The 21020-nt window shown below is 34.4% G+C and overlaps 1 protein-coding gene across 2 annotated transcripts; it reads left to right on the top strand.

Annotated features, from left to right (window-relative positions):
* Positions 1 to 56: 56 nt before the first annotated feature.
* Positions 57 to 20850, top strand: BLZF1 (basic leucine zipper nuclear factor 1). Of its 2 annotated transcripts, none has more exons than XM_037985991.2 (7): positions 57 to 450; positions 1587 to 1664; positions 9105 to 9544; positions 10904 to 11103; positions 13063 to 13191; positions 14641 to 14860; positions 19554 to 20850. In XM_037985991.2, the coding sequence occupies exons 2-7, from the start codon at positions 1637 to 1639 to the stop codon at positions 19737 to 19739; spliced, it is 1203 nt and encodes a 400-aa protein (XP_037841919.1). In that variant the 5' UTR covers positions 57 to 450; positions 1587 to 1636; the 3' UTR covers positions 19740 to 20850. The 2 variants fall into 2 exon arrangements, with proteins under 2 accessions (XP_037841919.1, XP_007987792.1); XM_007989601.3 differs by having other exon boundaries at positions 339 to 446.
* Positions 20851 to 21020: the final 170 nt, after the last annotated feature.

Genomic DNA, 21020 nt, shown 5'->3' with positions numbered 1-21020 from the left:
GCTGTCGCCTGGGGCTACGAGACGCCGTTTTTCTGTTTCCGGCAGTTTTACTTCCGTTTGTTTAACAGCTGGCCCGGAAGTTTAAGTGAATCTGAGGCTTGGGCTCCAAAAGTTGCCGTACGGTATTTTATTTTAAAGTAGACATCTGTCCGCTTTCCACTTACGGAGGCCTTACAGTGTGTGTTCTGTGTTACTTGAGTTTAAACGCACTGCAGAATGTATTTACCCTTCTCTTTTGGAAACATATTCCGGAAGCGAAACCCTGAGTAATCGGAAGTGGTTAGGCGTGAGAGAGCTCCTGGATATGTGGAGGGCCTGGGCGGGTCGGCTTCTGAATGGAAGAGGTCTGTGAGAAGTTAACCTGGTGATACGGATCCGAAGAGCCTATGAAGTGAAGCCCCCTGAAATACGGAGAATAAGAATCCTACAGTTAAATCCGAGGACAAGCAGGTATAACTAAGGATGTTGGAAAGGGACGGAGGTCTGGCTGGAGTTTGCTGGCCAGTAGCTTTGGATTTAGGGAACGATTGTTGTTCCGGGAAGGCTTTTTCAGACAGGGATGGAACTTCGGTTTCGACTTCCCGGGACAGCAAAGGTTGACAGACTTGTCGCTTCCCGGCCTATCGCTCTCATACCTGCTCACTCCCCCTACTTACTTCTTCAGCCCCTCACCTTCATTTGGCATTTGCCAGCAGGCATTCGCTGTGCCTGTACGTTTCGCAGAGCAACTATCAAGGGCAGTTTCAGGGATCGTTACTCTTAGGAAGGGTTTTTTGGATACCTCTTTTCGGAGCAATAGACTGTAGTGTAGAAAAGTTTGTGACTGTTAAGAAAGTTAGTCGTCGGGTTCACTAATTGAACTGAGTTGTATCTAGTACTGAGAGCGATCTTTTTTTGTAGTGAAACCAGTTGTCATCTAGTGTACAGTTTGTCATATTTATATCATTGCAGTAGCATCATCTTTTTATATGTCCTCTAGTAAATCTGAGTCTGTACTGTAGGCAGTGTGTACATTTCTGAAAGCATGTGCTCAATATATGTTTCTCTTTTTACTTTTGAAGCTACACTATTTTAACTTTTTATTACCAAAAAAGTATGAATTATGTTATCTTGAGTAATATTTTTTGTCGTTTGTTACACATCTAAACAGAAGCTCCTTTTTGATATGTGTGTGCGTGTGTCTGTGTGTGCATACGAATTGTGTCAGTATGTCTCCTAAGAAAGTAATTACTTTAAAATTCCTCTTGTCATACGGATGACACAAAACCACCACAGTAACTTCACTGCCATTGCTTGGCTAAAATTCAGGACACACTTCTGACAATTTAGAGTGTATTGGTGAGGATGGTGAAACGGAACATTTAGAAGTAAACCACCCCTATTTTTTTTTTTTTTTTTTTTTTGAAACTTTTAGTAGATGTAACAATGCCTTCTGGGAGAATGGGATATAAGAGACATTTCCCTTTCTAAATGCATGCGTACTAAATACAGAAGCAATTAAAATATCATAACTTTTAAATTAGAGGTGCTCAATGAATGTGTTTATGTGATATTGTTTAAATTATTTCATATGCATACATTTCTAGGTTGTTCAGTAGAAGTGTTGGCGTCCATTTTCAGTGGTTAAGGGGAAAAAATGACTACTAAAAATTTAGAAACCAAAGGTAAGTGGCTTTTTTATAATTGTTTTTAAAACATGACATTTATGATGATGTGAAGGAATGTTTGAGCCAGATAACTAGATCTCATGGACCCCCTTGGGAATTGTGTTATTTCAGATCCCTTTGTGTTTATTTTGTAGTGCAGTGTTTATATTTCAGTACTTCAGATGTACAAGTGAAATTTAACATCATTAATTAGAATTTATTAGGTGGCTGCTCTTAAACATTTAATGTTAATACAAAGTTTTTAACAGCTATATTCCCTATATGCTAGAAGATTAAGATTTAAATAAGAATATACATTTTTAAAGATTTAAGTAGATAGACAAAGCAACTAGGATATATCAAAGATCTCTTTCATGTTGTATTAGTTTGCTGGGGTTGCTGTAACAAAGTACCATAAACTGTGTGGCTTGAACAACAAAATATATTGTCTCAGTTCTGGAGGCTGGAAATCCAAGATGAAAATGTCAACAAGGCTATGCTCCTTCAGAAGGCATTAGAGACCCTCTCCTAGCTTCCAGTGGCTCGCTGGCAGTCTTTGGTGCTCCTTGTCTTATAGACGTACCACCCTTATCTCTGCCTTCATATTCACGTGGCGTTCTCCCTGTGTGCATGTTTCTGTGTCTAAATTTACCCTTTTTATAAAGACAGCAGTCGTATTGAAAAAGGAACCCAGCCTACTCCTGTATGATTTCATCTTAACTAATTACATCTGCAGTGATCCTGTTTCCAAATGAAATCTCATTCTGAGGTAGTGGGGGTTAGTACTTCAACATATAAAGATTTAGGGGACACAATTCAACCCCTGAATTACTAAATACAGTAGTCACTTTTTAGTCCTAGCTGGTTTGTCCTCTCTAATATTTAATACTGTTGACCATTCCCTGCATTTTGAGATACTTTCTTTTGATGACTTCCATGATGTCACTTTTATTTTCAGCCTACTCTGTAGCCTTTCACTGTCCAATGCAGTAATTATATGTGGCTATTTGATTTTAAATTAATATTTTCTAAAAATTAAAAATTCAGTTTCTCAGTGACACTTGCCAAACTTCAAGTAGTCAATAGGCAAATACGGCTGGTGGTTATTTCCATCACTGAAGAAAATTCTGTTGGACAGCACTGCTGAAGCTGTATCTCCTCTGTTTCTTTTTCAGCCTCCTCTCCTTCTTATTTGTCTTTTAAGTATCAGTGCTTTTTGACCACTGTTTCTTTTCTACTATCGTGACTTCAGTAATTATCTATATAAATGACTTCCAAATCTATCTATATCCCTGATCTCTTTCCTTATGATTCATACCCTTATAGACTACTGCTTACTGGCCATCCTCACATAGCTATAGGCAACAATTTTAACATGTCCCATAGTGAACTTCTCCTGACCCAGCTTATTTTTTGGATGGGGTGAATTCTGCATGCTAGAACCATCAGTGAAAGATGGAAAACTGTTTTCTAGATGCCAGTTTTTCAGCAAGCTGACCTCCAGCAGCACACCATCTCTAAAAGCAGGTTGAAATAAGTTTTGGAAACAAGGAAGAAAGATCATGCCCCTAAATATGTAATTGAATTTAATTCAGCTGTGCAATAGCATTTCATAAGTCACCAGAAGGCTTTTATACCATTAGATAAGCAAGTCAGAGACTGTAATGAAAGTAATAAACGGTGGATTAATGGGAAATAAGAGCAGTTAAATAATTAATGTGAAAGCAACCAACATGGTGCTTGTCAGAAAGCAAAAACTAAATACAATATTATGATTAGTCATTAAAAGTACTGGCAAGTCCTCAGTGAAATTAAATTACTTTTTAATATTTATTATTACTTGTTTTTAATGAGGATTAGAGTTATAAGGTACTTTAACAAACACGATTTTATGTGATCTTAATTATCCAGTAAGGAAAATAATTCTATTAGCCCTATTTCTGTTTAATCTGTCATCTGATGTTAGTGAACAAAAGTTACTCGTATTGCATGGCCTGTGAAAAGGTGTACTTGGTTGACATTTGTCAGTTGTCTGTACTTCCTGTAACTGCCTCAGGAGATAAGTACAGTTAGTTTGGTAATAGCAACAGAACTTCCTCTCAGAAGACATTTGAGCAGTACTGTCATCATAAGAGGGATGTATCATGGCTGCTAGGGCTGTTTCCGAAAAGGAAACATACAGTAAATAGTAATAACTAGAAACTTAAATTAAAATCCAAAGCTTTTCTTGGATGTGGGATTAAAATTAAAAATAAAGCTATTGAAGTCAAATAGTTTAGTAATAGTAGACCAAATAGGAAGGTCTGAGATATTTAAATATTTTTGATTCCATAAAATAGTCTAACACTAGTTCTGTAGTATTTAAATATTTCCATAAAATAGTAGAACACTAGTTCTGTAGTAAATATTTTTGATTCCATAAAATAGTCTAACACTAGTTCTGTAGGTATTAGGTAAAAAAGATATTCCATGAGCAGATAAATTCAAGAAATGCTGTATTAAAAGAGAGGCTATAGGACCTCTTAAGAGTCTATAGTATAACTTTAATACTAATGTACACTGAAACTCCGTAGAGATGCAGTATGCAGCATTGCCCACACTTATTTGACCAGGGAACTCTATCCATAGAGCCTTTGGTAAGAAGAATGCTTAGTTTCCAGTTCAGTAAATCTTAATGTAACTCTTAAGTCCATTGTATGTAACTTATTTTACTAATTTAATAATAGTTAACTAAACTTATTAGGTGATATGGGTGACATTTAAAAAGACTCTTGATTTAAAATTACCACATGAGAATCCCTAATTTGTTTTAACTGTTTTATAACTGAATTTGTGTGTGTTCTGGAAAGTCTTTCAGACTATAACCAAGTTAGGAATTAATGTTTTAGGGTAGAGGAAAAAAAATAAAGCAGTTTTTAAATGGGTTAGTTTTTGGATGTTAAAAATGAAACACTCTAGGTAGTCTATTAACAGATTAATAAACTTCAGTAAGCATTTATTCATTTTCTCTGTGATAAGCACCATTTTATTAGCTCATGATACAAAGATTAGGAGGCAGTCCATACCCTGAAGAGCTCCCAACAGTCTAGTCTACAAGAGAAACAAATTATTTTTGAAATATATACTACCATATTTGCATTACTCTGAAAGCACCAAGGGATGGGAGAAGGATGAGGTTAAGTGCTTTGTCTAAGGTCACACAATACATGGCAGTAGGGACTTAAGTTATTTTAACTCAGACTCTAGTGAATTAGAGTTCTTTTCACTACCCCATTCTGCTGACTTAGGTACCTCTCATCATAGATTGAAGTTTTATGAATAAAAGAGAAATACTTGTTCAATGACAGACTATGAAATTTTTTTTGCCTCAATATTCTAGAGCAAGGGTTGGCAAATTGTGGCCCTCAGCCTCCTGAGAATATTTGCAATCAGTTTGATAATGGTGGACATTAACACTATTTAAGCCAAACAGTATCCTGAATTTAAAAAATTCTGTTCTTCCCATTGTTAGACCTATGTTATCAAAAAACTGTTATTCAATTATTGTTGTTATAGTTTGAATTTCATCGATAAATTTTTTTCTCTTATTAAATACTTACATGGTATCCTCAATTTTACCTTTTGGTTCACAATGCCTAAAATATTTACTCTCTGGTCCTTTACAGAAAAAGTTTGCCAGCTCCCATTCCAGAATGTTAAACTAGTGACCTTCTTTGTTCTTTCCGTACATTTCACCAATCCTGGTAGGCAATACGAATGAGCAAACCTTAGACATGTTTTAGTTCATTGATAATTGATCACAGGTGGAAGTAATGATGATGAATAATTTTTTTTTAATTTTTTTATTATTATTATACTTTAAGTTGTAGGGTACATGTGCATAACGTGCAGGTTTGTTACATACGTATACTTGTGCCATGTTGGTGTGCTGCACCCATCAACTCATCATTTACATCAGGTATAACTCCCAATGCAATCCCTCCCCCCTCCCCCCTCCCCATGATAGGCCCCGGTGTGTGATGTTCCCCTTCCCGAGTCCAAGTGATCTCATTGTTCAGTTCCCACCTATGAGTGAGAACATGCGGTGTTTGGTTTTCTGTTCTTGTGATAGTTTGCTAAGAATGATGGTTTCCAGCTGCATCCATGTCCCTACAAAGGACACAAACTCATCCTTTTTTATGGCTGCATAGTATTCCATGGTGTATATGTGCCACATTTGATGATGAATAATTTAAGGATTGTTTTGTTGGTTCCCTTTGAATAGTGGGGAAGAATAATGATTGGTGTTTTTCTTGACTTAAGCATTACTCATAACTATGGAGCTGTTACCATAGGTCCTTGTCTTCCCACTTGAGATAAGGTAATTATTCATAAATGTGTCCTGGATTGTGCCTACTGCATATGTAATAAAGGTTTCTACATATGTCACAAGGAAAACTAGAATTATGAAAGTTACCAGGTGAGAAAATGTAAAGCCTTGGCTCTTTTGCCTGCTTACCTATGCACATTAGCTAGAATCATAGTTATTACTGAGAGGGAACTGTCATGTAATATATAATACAACTTTGATATTCATAAATGCTTGAGTAAGTAGAACAGTTTAAATAAAGTTAAGAGTAAATTGGAATAGAAACAAGTTGATTGAACTTCTTGATTTCCTAACAAGGTATTTTGTTCAAAAAGAGATTTCTGTTAAATACGTATTAATGATTCTTTGCCTTTTAAATTTAACATTAATCATTTTATATTTTGTTCTTGTATCTCTGTTACTTAAAATTCCAGCCCAAAAATGTTACAGCTTGCCTAGAAATCGTATTTGACCATAATGGAAGTATCACACCTGTTTTTTATTTCCTCAGCCTCAGTGGGCCTGAACAATGGCTCTAGTGTGTATTTTTATTGTTGATGGCTTTTATTAATTTATAGTTAATACATGATTCTATGTTACTTCTTAAATGCCAGAATGTCTTATTGACAAAATTAGACAAGTTAGTTAAGTTTAGACAAACTTAAAATCAGATTTTAAGAATACAGGTGGCTAGGTGTGATGGCTCACACCTGTAATCCAAGCACTTTAGGAGGCTGAGGCCAGAGAATTGCTTGAACCTAGGAGTTCAAGACCATTCTGGACAACATGATAAAACCCCGTCCCTACAAAAAAAATAAAAATTACTTGGTCATGGTGGCACATGCCTGTAGTCCCAGCTACTTGGGAGGCTGAGGTGGGAGAATCACCTGAGCCCAGGAAGTCAAGGCTGCAGTGAGCTGTTTTTAAATGATTCAGTGGAAATTCTCTTTGTCAGTGCTACCATGCTTTGTTTTAACTAATTTACCAAACCCAGCATGTTAGGCGTTTATTTCACTTTCTGAAGTACTCCTTTGTTTACCTTTTTAAAAGTAGAGTCAGTCCCAAGGCCCAAGGGGTGTTTAAACTTAGCTTACATTTCATATAGAAATGACACTATTTTATTCTAATGTAAAATGTTTTGTAAAATAGAACATATTAACTATACCTCAGATATGTTTCCACCTCCTGTCTAATTAACATAACTCAAGATTCCCAGAACATCTCTACATGGGAAAAATTTGAAAAAAGTAAATCTGTTAATTGAATAAATAGTCCTATAGTCTAGCAATATAACTTTAGGATTTACATAAGAGAATGAAAGTCAGAATTATATTTTATGGCATTAAATAAATTTATTTCTCTCCATATCAACATCCAAAGTTTATTAGGAATTTATATAAATAATAATAAAAGCAATAGGACCTAACATTTAATGAGTGCTTACTGTGTCAAATACCATTCTAAACAGTTTACATGTATTCTTATTTATTTTTAAGTACTATATAGGCATTGAGCATGCAAATAAATAAATAGTAAGGACATTAGGCATAGATCCACATATTACACTGGTAGAGTGATTTTGGAAGGCATTTCGGCCATACAGATCTTCAACAAACCCATTGATTTTATGCTTGGGAATTTATTTGAAAAAATAATTCAGAAGTTAAGAAAAATATGTAGGCATAAAAGTGTTCAATAAAGTCTTATCTATTATGGTGACAAATTTGAAAGAGTCTAAATATTCCACAGTAAAATAGTAAGAAAGTAAATGCTATATTAACTTATATTCTAGCCATAAAATAAAAAATATGTTAAGCTTACAAAATTTATTACAAGTGTAAAAGGAATTCTGTTTTAAGTCTTTGTTTTAGGAGATTGTATTACACACATACATATATATATACACACACAAACATATATACACACACATAGAGAGAGAGAGAGTCTACAGTATGCCACGCATTTGATCTTATTACATATATATATATATGGTTTGGTTGGACAGTGATGAATTCACTGAAGACCAGTAGTTCATGATTGTCCTTAATGTTTCTATAGACATAAAATTTCTATTGAAATATTTTTATACCACTTATTGCACACTTATATATTATCCTGTAATACATTTTATCTTTTTATAGGTATGTCCTGTCCCCTAAATTAGGTAGTAAATTTCTTAAGCATAGTGGTCTTACCTGATAGAATGTCTAGCCAACATTAGGTACCCAGCACCATGTTTGCTGCCCGTGACCAGTCAAAGTTCATCATTCTAATCATTGTCACTGATCTTTGTGCTCCTCTTTTGTCCCTCCCCTTGTTATCATTCATTTATTTATAACATATATATAAAAAAAAACATATATATATGAATACTACATGCAAGGCACTTTATTGGGAATACAGTGCACTCAAATTGAAAGCCACTAGATGGAATGAGAGAACAATAAAATAATTTGGGTATGATACGGTGAAAGTGAGGTATAAGGATGTTTAATCTGACAATTCAGTGTAGTTTCACTTCTGTAAGCAGGGCATAAACTGTTAGGCCTAAGAATAGGATTGAATCTTTTCTTAATACATTTTTCAGTGTAACATATATGTTGCTTCCTCTTACTACAAGAGTTCACAAAAACAGATGAATCTCTTATGATGTAGATGGTTTCAAATGTGCATATATATAGCTAACATTTATTTTTAACTAACATTATTGAGTGTCTACAGTATGCCAAGCATTTGATCTTATTACATTTTTTCTTACCAAAATTCTATAGCAAAGTTGTTGTCATCTCCAGTTTGCAAATTAGGAAATAGAGATTCATGGAAGATTAAATTATTTACCTGGGGTTATACTAGGAAGTAAAAGTCAGAACCAAATACTCTGATTCCAAATCTCTGGTCTACTGAAGGAAAGTTTAAACATGTACCTTTTTCTGATACATGATTGTTTTGAAAATTACTTTTTCTCTGATTTTTTTTTGCATTCTTTTTAGTGCGAGTAATTTTGAATATAGGGTTTAGCATTTTCTTAGCAATTTCTTGCTTAGAAAATTTCTTAGCATTTTCTTGGCATTTCTTCTTGGTAAGTTTCTGTTTTGTTTCCTTTTTGTTAGTCACCCTTACTTCATCCCCAATCCGAGGAGCAGGAGATGGAATGGAAACTGAGGAGCCACCTAAATCTGTTGAAGCTACCTCTGGAGTCCAATCTAGAAAGCATCATAGTCTTCAGAGTCCATGGAAGAAAGCAGTTCCATCAGAGAGCCCAGGAGTTCTTCAGCTAGGGAAAATGCTCACTGAAAAAGCAATGGAAGTTGAAGCTGTAAGAATATTAGTTCCCAAAGCTGCTATAACTCATGATATCCCCAACAAAAACACAAAGGTTAAGTCTCTGGGACATCATAAAGGAGAATTCCTTGGTCAGTCAGAGGGAGTTATAGAACCTAATAAGGAACTCTCAGAAGTAAAGAATGTATTAGAAAAGCTCAAGAATTCTGAAAGAAGGTTACTACAGGACAAAGAAGGTCTTTCAAACCAGCTCCGTGTACAGACAGAGGTAAGAACAGCCTTAATTGATATAATGAGTGCTACTCTTTACGTCTGGACCTTTTAAATCTGCATGTTAGAAAACTACATTTCTTTATGGGAATGTCATTTATCCTAGCTTGTCATTTCTCTAAAACGCTTCCTCTTAAATTTCTCATTCTCTCTCAGTTCTCTAGAGATACTTTATATTGGGAACTTATACTCTAAACCTCATTGAAGATGGAGGTGTGAGGTGCTTTGGACAAGACCACCAATAAGTTATAAAAGTAGGTTACAATTATAAACTGCCAGACCAAATATTGACCAAGTCAGGCGTAGTAATTGACCAGCAGTCCTTGTTTTAAGGATCCATAAATTTCAAGTATTTTTGCCTGTGTATACAGGATACTTGGAATAAAGAGAATGGTGGTATAACTTACTGTGTCTTCATTGTAGATGAAAAAAATCTATATTGCTTAAGTGTGTTGCTTTAATCTTTGCATCTTAGTAAAAATTGCCTTGCCCCTTCCCTTGTTTCTCTATTAGACCATACGTCTTTTGGCTAGATACAAGTCTTCTTCATAAGTGAGACCATGGTTAGTGGTTTTTATCCAAATAATTTTTAAATAACTAGTTTCTCATTACAAAATGTAGTACAAATGTATGTTGTAAAAATTTTAGAAAATACAGAAAAACACAATGAAAATAGTGCCACCTGAATCATTTCATCCAGCTATACCTGCATAACCATATACATTGAGTTCACTTAGTGTTATAACCCACTTTCTTCAGTTATTAATGTTCTGCCATATCACAACATATTCTATTACAATGTCATTATTAATAGCAACAGTGTTCTTCAATAGCTATACCATATACCAATACCCATTATTGGATATCTGTTTTAATTTTTTGCTGTTTTCAATAATGATGTAAAGAACATACTTAGAAATATACTGGATTACTTCCTTTGCTTTATTTTTTAAAAGTAATTTCTTAGGATGCAATAGACTAACTTATACATATTGAATAAAAAACATAAGACATTCTAAGTCATGTTTTTTATCAGAATGTATTGGTTTTGTTTTAATTTTTTTTCCTTTAAGTGTTGACTGGAACTATTTGTTATTTTCATAATGATTTTTACTCTTATTACAAGAAGCTCAGTTTATTACCACATGGACTGTGGATATAGATGTATAGAGAGTAGTAGAGAGATATGGTTTGTATATCGTACAGAACTTAAATATTTAATTTTACTTTTTGATAGAGGCTTTAAGTCACGGAGGTCCAAAATTACACAGAAACACAGTCTCTTTTTGTTAATTTTGTTACATTAAAGTTAGTGATACTACTTCGAGCTTGTTGTATTGATTATGTTCTCTTCTAGGTAAATCGTGAGTTAAAAAAGTTACTGGTGGCTTCTGTTGGGGATGATCTTCAGTATCACTTTGAACGTCTAGCCCGTGAGAAAAATCAGCTTATTTTAGAAAATGAAGCCCTAGGTCGAAACACAGCTCAGCTTTCTGAACAGTTAGAACGTATGTCAATACAGTGTGATGTATGGCGAAGTAAATTCCTTGCAAGCAGGTATTTTCTACAGCAAATAGTATTTCATTTCCTAGGTTTTGCTCCATCAGGTTTTTGATCTATAACACAAGAAAGTAGATGGTAATGTGAAAATTTCTGACTAAGGTCATCAAAGTACTTCATTTAAGATGTGGACTCTCCTCTGGATAGTCACACAGTCTTCCTAAATGGAGAAGTGATATAAGGATCATCCCTTATTCCCGAGTTCTAGTTTATTTTATAGTAAAAATACAGTGTTTAAGACTGAAACAAAACTGTAAATTCAGACGTCTAGTAAACATTAAAATCACAAAAAGCCAAACTAAATTATTTTTCTCCATTCAAATATTTGAACTCCCTAAGATAATATTATTCATTCTAAATGCTCTCTTCTCATAGTTCTTTTAACTATATAATAAAGCTTCTCAACCTTTTTCTCTCCATGCACAAATAGAAAATTATAACATTTTTATGACATACTGGATGAGGCTACTCTCATATGGCGGCGAAAACGCCGGGGTCCTCATCCAGGCCTCTCAACACACTGGTGGTTGGGAAACTCTGCTATATAGTATGATTCTTTGTCTGTTTATCCCCTCCCTGCCTCAATTTACAGTTACCAGATAACAAGATCTGGATGTTATCCATCTGTGTATTTCTGGTACTTAGCAAAATACTTTACAGAGTATGTTTAATAACTGTTGATTTAAATTGAATCATCTGGAGATTTCTCACAAAACAGCCATAGGTTTACAGGGTGTATTTGAAGAACCATTGATTGTGATGAATACATTTTTAGGAAAATGTTTTTTTCATGTCTTAATATCTCTGACACTTTTTAGTAGTTGTTCACTCTCTTAACAGTGTTTCATTTATCTCCTAATTGTGCTAGTTCATTATGCTATTTGGAAAAATGAACTATTTATTCACTTAGAATGAAAGTTAATTGAGTTGATTCTTATTGAACATTTTTTAAGAGGCAAATCATGCATATATTATACAAATTACTGCAATATGCAACTTTTTAACATCCTGATCAACACCAATAGTAACATTTCATTAAATTTTTAAATAAAAATTAAATACGATTTTATTGGTATTTTAATTGATATAATCTTCTAATGTCAAAATTGTTTTCATTTTGAGGAATTTGGTAGTAACTGCAGTCTCAGACTTAAATTTTAATTTTAAATTTTTCAGCTGATTAACCATACTTGAACATTTGCTTCAATTGCATCAATAGAAAATTGGTTAAATAAAATTTTGTGTATCCAATCAGTAGAAAACATGAAGCTAATTTTTGAAAAAAGGGAATGAGATAGCTCTATATGTGCTAATATGGAAAAGTCTCTAAGATAAATTATTAAATGAAAAACTAAGATTTAGAAAAGTGTGTATTCAGTATCTCTTTTTGTAAATAAAATGGATAAATTTATTTTTAACACATATGTATATGTTGAAACATACATAAATTATTTTTTTTGAGAAGTGTAAAAAAACCTTGTTGGCTGCATATAAAAGAAGGATAGGGATGCTGGGCATGAGGAAAGACTTCATATAAGTCTTTTTATATCAATATTTTTCTGAGGGCAAAGAGGTAATTGAGTGTAAGAAGATAATTTTGTTTTGTTTGCCTCTTTAAGTTTTTCTGTGTTTAAAAACATTTAATAATTTTTTCTTTCAAATTTTGGTCAATCTAGAGTAAGATTGAGATGTACTCTAAAAGTCATTATATAGGAAAGTTGAATAACTTTTGCCTTTGTCATTGTCTCAATGAATATTTTAACTGAATCCTTTTAATGAACTCTAAGCTCTTAAACATTTTTAGTGTTCTTCGTCAAAATTTAAAAACTGTGAAGTAACTATACTATGTTAAATCTTTGTTAGCTTCTGAAAGTGACAGTCACAAAGTAGTATATTCAATTTTTTACACTGTATTATTGTCAGCAAATTTATATGTAAGATTTTAATCTTTTTCAGGGTAATGGCAGATGAGTTAACCAACTCAAGAGCAGTTTTACAGCGTCAAAACCGTGATGCACACGGGGCTATACAAGATCTCCTAAGTGAACGGGAACAGTTTCGTCAAGAAATGATAGCTACCCAGAAGTATGGCACTTGTTTACATTCTGAACTCTTCTGCTTTCTCCTGCAAATTACGTTATTGTACTTTTGTGTGTGTTTGTTTGTTTGTTTTTGTTTTTGGTGTGTCTACATTTGATAACTTACTGAGCATATACTTTTGGTAGCATTTTAAAATAGATGCTCTGGGAGGGAGGAGGACTAAAAAAATAGAAGGCATGCTTTTCACATTCTTAATTGGGGAAATAATTAGTTATGTCTGTATTAGAAGGATTCTCTGGATTTAAAAGCAATTGCTGGTTATAGTTGTAGTCATACAGTTTTTGGTAGAAGCCAAGGAGTATACCTGTCTCTCCTGTGGAAGGAGATATTTTTGAAGACTTCCTGCAGTATTAGAGTTTGTTTTCATGTCCATATACTCCAGAACTATCAAAATTGATGGTCTTCCTTAAAAGCCTTTTGCATTTTTATGTAGTTGATTTATTACAGATAGAATCAGTAAGTGTCAAAGAGCAAATTATAGGGGACACTAGAAGAAAGAACACACAAGAAACCTCTAGCCAGTTTAATCGGGAAAAAAAGAGAAGATATACATTACCAGTATCAGGAATGAAGGGGGGGTACAAGACTCTATACACATAAAAAAGATAATACAGAAATGTTATGAACAAATCCATGTCAATAAATTCAGTAATTTAGATGAAATGGACAAACTCCATGAAAAACAAACTACCAAAGGTTACTCAAGAACAAATAGCTAACCTGAATAGCCCTAACCTGTTAAAACAAATATAATTTATAGTTAAAAATTAAATATTTTCCAGTAAAGGAAATTCCAGGTCTAGATGGATTCACTGATGAATGCTAGTAAACATCTAAGGAAGACATAAAACCAAATTTACAAAAATTATTCTAGAAAATAGAAGAGAAGGAAACAATTTCCAGCTCATTTCATGAGGCCAGCATTATCTTGATACCAGAACCATTAGCCAAAAACCACCAACTAATATCTCTAATTGACATAAATGCAAAAATCCTTAACAGAATTTTAGTGAATCAAATCCAACAATACATAAAAAGTTTTATACATTATGACCAAGTAAAGTGAATCCCAGGAATTGTAGATTGATTTAGCATTCAAGAATCAATTAATGTAACTCACCAAAAAAGAAAAACTGTGTGAATATCTCCATAGTTTCACAAATTATGTAAGTAGTTCCTATACTAAAAGGTGAGAACGAAAAGAAGTACTATTTGTTAAATGATTTTCAGGCAACAACCTAGTAGATTAACATATGCTTTCTGTAGTCTAACTTACTGGACTAAGACATCCAAATTTATGGAACTCTGAGAGAGAAAGGGATCAGGGAAAGATGTTATATAATTTCAGAAATACTTTTATTACTTATTTACTATTATTAATTTTTACATTTTGCTCTCTTACTAATGTCCAGTGTTCATGTGTGTTCTATGCAGATTATTGGAGGAGCTCTTAGTCTCTTTGCAATGGGGAAGAGAGCAAACTTACTCCCCTAGTGTACAACCCCACAGCACAGCAGAGCTAGCATTAACAAATCACAAGTTGGCAAAAGCAGTCAATTCTCATCTTCTGGGAAATGTTGGCATTAACAATCAAAAAAAGATTCCATCAACAGTTGAATTCTGCAGCACTCCAGCTGAGAAAATGGCTGAAACGGTAAAATATTTTCTCTTTTGTGATCTGTGGAACTTCTAAGACTGTCCTCTTACTGAAAGGTGACATATTATCATGGAAAGTGTTTGGCATTAGGAATTAGGAAATGTGGGATCTAAACCACTCATGCTATTGAGTGTGTTGTCTTGGAGGAAATTATTTCCTCTTCTGAACTTTAATATTTTCTAACACTAATATTCTATTTTTAAGGACAAAAAAAGTAATTGTTTTGAAAGAGGTCCTATGTTTTAGCTATTGAGTCACTGATAATCCTTTTCTTGAGTTCATTTTGATACAAAAACCACTGTGTAGAATTTTTAATGTAGTAGATTAAATCAGTATATTAATAGATTAGTTTACTTCTGATCTAAGCAATTACTTAATTCCCACATATAGATGGAAATGTATCAAGTACTACAGAACAGATAGTATAGTCCTGGATGAATTCAAGGTCCATGCAGCTGGCTTGTCAAATACTCATCTCACATTTCTGTGACAACAACCAAGTTCACCTTCATTACAGCTCCCATGTCCCCATCCTGGGTCACTGCCAGTCGCCGTAACTTTTGCACTGTTAAAATCTTCAACTCAACATCTCTCTCTCTCTCTCTGTGATCTGTGATCTCAACTTTTTTTCTTTCCAACTCTGATTCTTCATTCTGACTCCCTGGATGTGAACACATCTTTGATCACATAATTGTTTTTATTCCCTCGCTCCCTGTGTTTTTTTCTGTATCTCATCAGCTCACTCTTCTAGATTCTCGTCCGGCTCTAGCTTGCCTAGACTCTATTCGTGCCTTACTGCCTTATCTTCCTCTCCGAGTATGCTGAAAACCCCAGTCCTGTGTCAGTTCAGCTGTTTGCCTTTTTGTTTCAGTACCTGTCAAATACTACCTCACATTCAGCAGATGACTTTCCTTCCTAATCCACAGAAGAAAAAGGGAACAGAGGCAGAAAACTGCCTGAAGGTCTCATTTGATATCTAGAAGCCTATCTGTATGGCAGCATACATTTCTCTGAGAGGAAAAGGTGTCCTTCCTCTTCTAAGCATACCTCCCCTCTAGGCTCTGGCTTCCCCCTCAACAGTTATTCTTTCTCTGTGTTGGTTCTTTCCTTTTGGCTTAAGAACATGTCCAAGCATCATTCATCTAAAAACAAAAAATCTTCCCTCTATTGTAAGATCTCTGGATATGGCTTTATCATCTTCCCTTCACATCCAAGAATCTTGGACAAGTTGTCCATACATGTTTGTACTTACACACCATCCATTCCTCAATTACTACCATCACTTAAATCTGTAGACTTCCTGCCCCACTATTCTCAGTAAGTACTCTTAAAAAGGTCATGAACATTTACTATCATATTATACTGTATCGAGCATTCCTTCCTTGAAACTCCCTTGACCTTTGTAACATCACTCTTTCTTGGCCCTCTCTGAACTCTTCTTCATAGACATTTTTCCTCCTTTAGATGTTGATGTCTCATAGGAATCTGTTTTCCCCTTTTCAAAATCCCTTCATTTCCTGAATACCGTACTCTTGCAATGATTCACTACTTTTGTGACCATTGTTTCTAGTTTTTGAAGGGGAGGGGCATCCTCTTCCTATGACCCCTCTTGAGCTTTCTTAACATAACATACTTTCTGTATTCTCTTGGTGTTATTCTGTTACCATAGCTTTATGCTTGTGACTCTTCCATCTCAGACTTTTTTCTGAGTCTGAGAGATTTATATCCAGCCAGGATTTCCATCTACTTGTTTCACAGATGACTAAAAATAGAACCTCTTTAATCCTTGCTTTTGCATTTGTACACCCCCCCTCCCCTAAAAATCTCCTCCTTTTCCTGTACTCCTTGTCTCGATGAATTATACCTACTCTATAGTGCTGTTTTCAGATTTCCATAAAAAACACATATAAAGCCTGTAGCAGTTTCCAACATACTGTAATTTCTCAATAAATGGTAGCTATCATTTTTACTATTTCCTTCATTCCCCTAGTCCTGTTGATTTTACAGATCTTACCAGTTTTTTTCTAATTTATCCCCTCTCAAGTTCAAACAGCTGACTTCCAGCCTAGCCCACTGCAGTTACCCCCTCACTGATACCCTGCCCTGCTTCTTAGCTGCTCCTGCCCTCCCACTACTGCCAGAGAGTTATTTCAGAAGGCCATTTCAGTCATCAAACAGCTCCCAGTCTCCCTCATTATTGAATCAGAATTCATTCATACTGTATAGAAGGCTTTTTATAATCTTTTTTCCATCTCCCCTTCTCAAGAATCATTTCCCAAGTGTCACTACCCACTGCATTTCACATTCCAGCAGGGTTTAACCACTTTTCATGATGCACATAGGCCGTTGTATCTCATGCCTCTGTACATACTTTTTCTTGTCTAGACTGCCTTCTCCGCACCTCTTTTGTTGCCCAACCTCTATACCACCTTTAAGAACCTGCCTTCTCTGAATCTTGCTGGCAATCTGAAGTGTTCCTTCTCCAGCCTTCCATTGTACTTTGTTTGTACTTATATCTATAATTGCCGTTTACCGTATTAAATTATAATAGTTTGATTTTCCATCCCTCTCCCAAACTGTAAACTCCTAAAGGGCTGGGGACTTTGTGTTTTTATGTTTCCTCAAGGTCTAGCATGATCCTTTGCACATAGTAAGTGCTCAGCTACTTACTGAATGAGTCAGTACCTAAAATTAATCATTTTTATCCAAAACTTTGTTTCTCCTTTTGTATTCTCTTTGTTGGGAAATTGTGTCACTGCCGACTTAGTTGCTGCCAGTAGCATTTGGTGTAGTTGACCACTCCCTCTTTCTTGAAATACTCTTTCCTAGGTTTATATAACCTTATACCGTACAGGCTTTTCTCTTTTATCCATCCATTTTATTTCACTATACCATGTTAGGTATCCTCAGGGCTTGATTTAGATCCCCTTCTTCTCCCAGTCTTTTATCCATCACATTTTCCTATTTAACAAAACTGACAGCCCTTCTTCCTTAGTGTCTCTTAAACTTTTCAGTCCCATTGCTTCAAGGTACCATCATTTCTTAGCTAGATTATTACAATAACCTCCCTTTTTCTGTTCTTCTTATGTCTGCTTATGCATACTGCTTCCTCCATCCCCCATACTGTATATAGAATGATCTCTCTGAAAGGCACCCTGCATAAAATCCTTCCCCATCACTTACAGGCTAAAATACAGAAACCTTTCTGTTCATATTAGTGTGTCAGTCTCCTGCTCCTGAATTCCCTTAGCATTTTGTTTCACTCTCTCTCTCTAAAGACCTGCAATGTAATAACATCTTTATAGTATTTGAGAACTTATTTTCTCTTCTAAATTTATAAACAACGTTAAGGTAAGCCCTTCATCTTTGCTTATCCTCTAGCACCAAACCAAATTCCATAAAAATAGAAGGATCTCAAAAACTAAATTGAAAAAGCAGTCTAGTTGAAAAATAGAGGTGCTAAAGTAAGTTGATGGCTCTTAAATAATGCCAGGACATTCTCAGAGTAGTGATGGCTCTTTGAGTTTAGTGGTAACTTAGAAGGGAAAAAAAAAAAATGCAGGACCACATGACCGCTAGGGAAACAGGCATCACCAGCCATTCCAGAAAGCTGCTTTGAACAAGCCTTATATAAGAAAGAGAGAAAGCACTTTTCCCGATTCATTTCACAATTCTTTCCAATTGCAGTGCTTGCTACCTTTGTACCATAACCCAAACACATCATGTGGTGATGATTAGGAAAATATGAACATGTGAATCGAGAGCTGTGAGCCAGGCACGTTATCCCTGCCCTTAACTGGAGAACTTTTTTCAGCTCAAGAGTTCCTGTTTTGGGTCTCAGTAAAGGAGACAGATTAGGAAAAATCAGAGGAGAAGAAGAATTAGGAGAGCATTGTGTTGTGGAATCCAGGAAACAAAAACATGGCTGTAATCATAAAATACTGCATATGAATTAGAAAAAGAGAAATGAAAAGCCATTGATACTATAAATGAAAAGTTATCAAGGATTTTGAAATATCATTTCTATAGAAGAATGGATCCTTCTATTTTTATGGAATTTGGTTTGGTGCTAGAGGATAAGCAAAGATGAAGGGCTTACTTTAACATTGTTTATAAATTTAGAAGAGAAAATAAGTTCTCAAATACTAAAGATATTATTACATTACAGGTCTTTAGAGAGAGAGAGAGAGACAAAATGCTAAGGGAATTCAGGAGCAGGAGACTGACACACTAATATGAACAGAAAGGTTTCTGTATTTTAGCCTGAAAAATATAGAAATCTTGATTCTGAGCAGTTGAATGAAAGATTGAAGAGGGGAAGTAGTAAGTCCATTTTGGTTAAGGAAAAAAAAATTGACATCACTTAATGATACTATTGACATATAAAAAAACTGACATCACTTAATGATATAACCTCATTTTCTTCTCTGTTTTCCTGCTTTCCTACCAATATCTGTGAAACATTAATGTCATCATTTAAAAATATATGTAACCTAATCTAGTAATTAGACATCAATATTAAATTTACAGCTTAAGAAAGGAAGTTGTCTTTTCAATCAGATTCGTCATTCAGTTTTTATAAGTTACATATTAATGAAGCAGAAACTTATAGGTAGGTATACATCAATTAAATCATAGGCTTTTACTATCTATATTGCATACTTCTGACATTATATCTTATTTTTCTTAGGTTCTAAGAATTTTAGATCCAGTTACCTGTACAGAGAGTTCACCAGATAATCCATTTTTTGAGTCTTCACCAACCACCTTACTTGCTACAAAGAAAAATATTGGACGATTTCATCCCTATACTAGATATGAAAACATAACTTTCAATTGCTGCAATCACTGCCAGGGAGAACTGATTGCCCTTTAACAGTCAATATGTTGGAGGCATGCTAAGGTACTTGCTTATTACTCAAGAGTCATTATTATTTGGGAACTGGGGTTCTTACAATGCTAGAAGTAATATCACTTCCTATTTACAAAATGTATACACCCAAAGATGTTTTATGTACTAGACTCCAGATTACCCTTTCTTAATAAATACCTCAGGGTAAGTAAAGAAAGAAACTGTATAGATATATTTAAAATAGAGAATACTTTCCAAGCAATACATGATACTTTTCCTAAAAGACTCTAAAAGAAAAAGATTCTGCAACTCTCTTTTAAGCACTAAATTACTGTTTATCTTGCTGGATATTTTATATGAACAGTGTTTATTTAGATGCACTAAAGCAAAGGTAGGCAAACTACAACCATGGGTCAAATATGGCCACACCCATTCATTTGCTATTGTCTAAGTTGCTTTTGCATTACAACTGCAGAGTTGAATAGATGCAGCAGATCCTTTACAGAAAAAGTTTTCTGACCCCAACCCTAAAGTAATTGTAGTAGGAAGCTGGAGGACTTTCTTTCCCTTTATGGTAATTTTTTGAGCTACAAAAGAGCCTTGCAGAAATGGATGAAGGGATTAATCTTTTAAAAATAAATGCTATATAATAAAAAAAATTTTAGAGCCAAATTAACAGGTACTTCAGCAAAACATGCTAATTTTATGCAGGGGATTCTGTATTCGGAATGGACACAATCTGACATATATAAAAGAAACAGATAACTATTGACTCTTATTTAGCAAATGCAACAGACAAGAATATCCAACTTGATATTTATAAAAGGTAGACTTAAACAGTGTATAAGCTCAAAGAAAAAAATGCAATCTATCAATTAATATATATTATGTAATATATATTATTGTGTATTTATGATTAGCCATCATAAATGCCCATTGCTTGGCCTTTAAGAATAATCACATAATATTTATATCAAATTATACAAATTTGTTGCAGAAGTGCCTGTCAGAGAAATCATCAAAAGACGAACCTGGTCAAATAATAGTAATTGTAATGTCTATGATTTTTTTTTTGTCTGACTCATCTGAGTTATATTTAGTTTTCAAGTGGCAATAAATTTATCTACCTTCTTTATTGTGACTATTCCTTTTTTCCCCCAGAATTAGTGCTTTGGTTTAGGTCTTTGTCTAGCTTAACTACTTCCAATTGATTCTTCAGCCTTTTCTTTTAGGTTTACTTACTATAAAAGTCTCAGAAGAAAACATAAGGGGAAAGCTTCATGACATTGTATTTGGCAATGATTT

Source organism: Chlorocebus sabaeus, chromosome 25 (assembly GCF_047675955.1).
Source record: "Chlorocebus sabaeus isolate Y175 chromosome 25, mChlSab1.0.hap1, whole genome shotgun sequence".
Lineage (NCBI taxonomy): Eukaryota > Metazoa > Chordata > Mammalia > Primates > Cercopithecidae > Chlorocebus > Chlorocebus sabaeus.
The sequence above is the reverse complement of the archived record's forward strand: the minus strand, read 5'-3'. Positions and strand labels throughout refer to the sequence as shown.

Bases quoted from the DNA above. Each gene is read 5' to 3' on its own strand.
- BLZF1 (XM_037985991.2), top strand. From the start codon at position 1,637: ATGACTACTAAAAATTTAGAAACCAAAG. The intron at 11,104-13,062 runs GTATTTTCTACA...AATCTTTTTCAG, and splicing joins AGTAAATTCCTTGCAAGCAG to GGTAATGGCAGATGAGTTAA. The intron at 13,192-14,640 runs GTATGGCACTTG...TGTTCTATGCAG, and splicing joins GAAATGATAGCTACCCAGAA to ATTATTGGAGGAGCTCTTAG.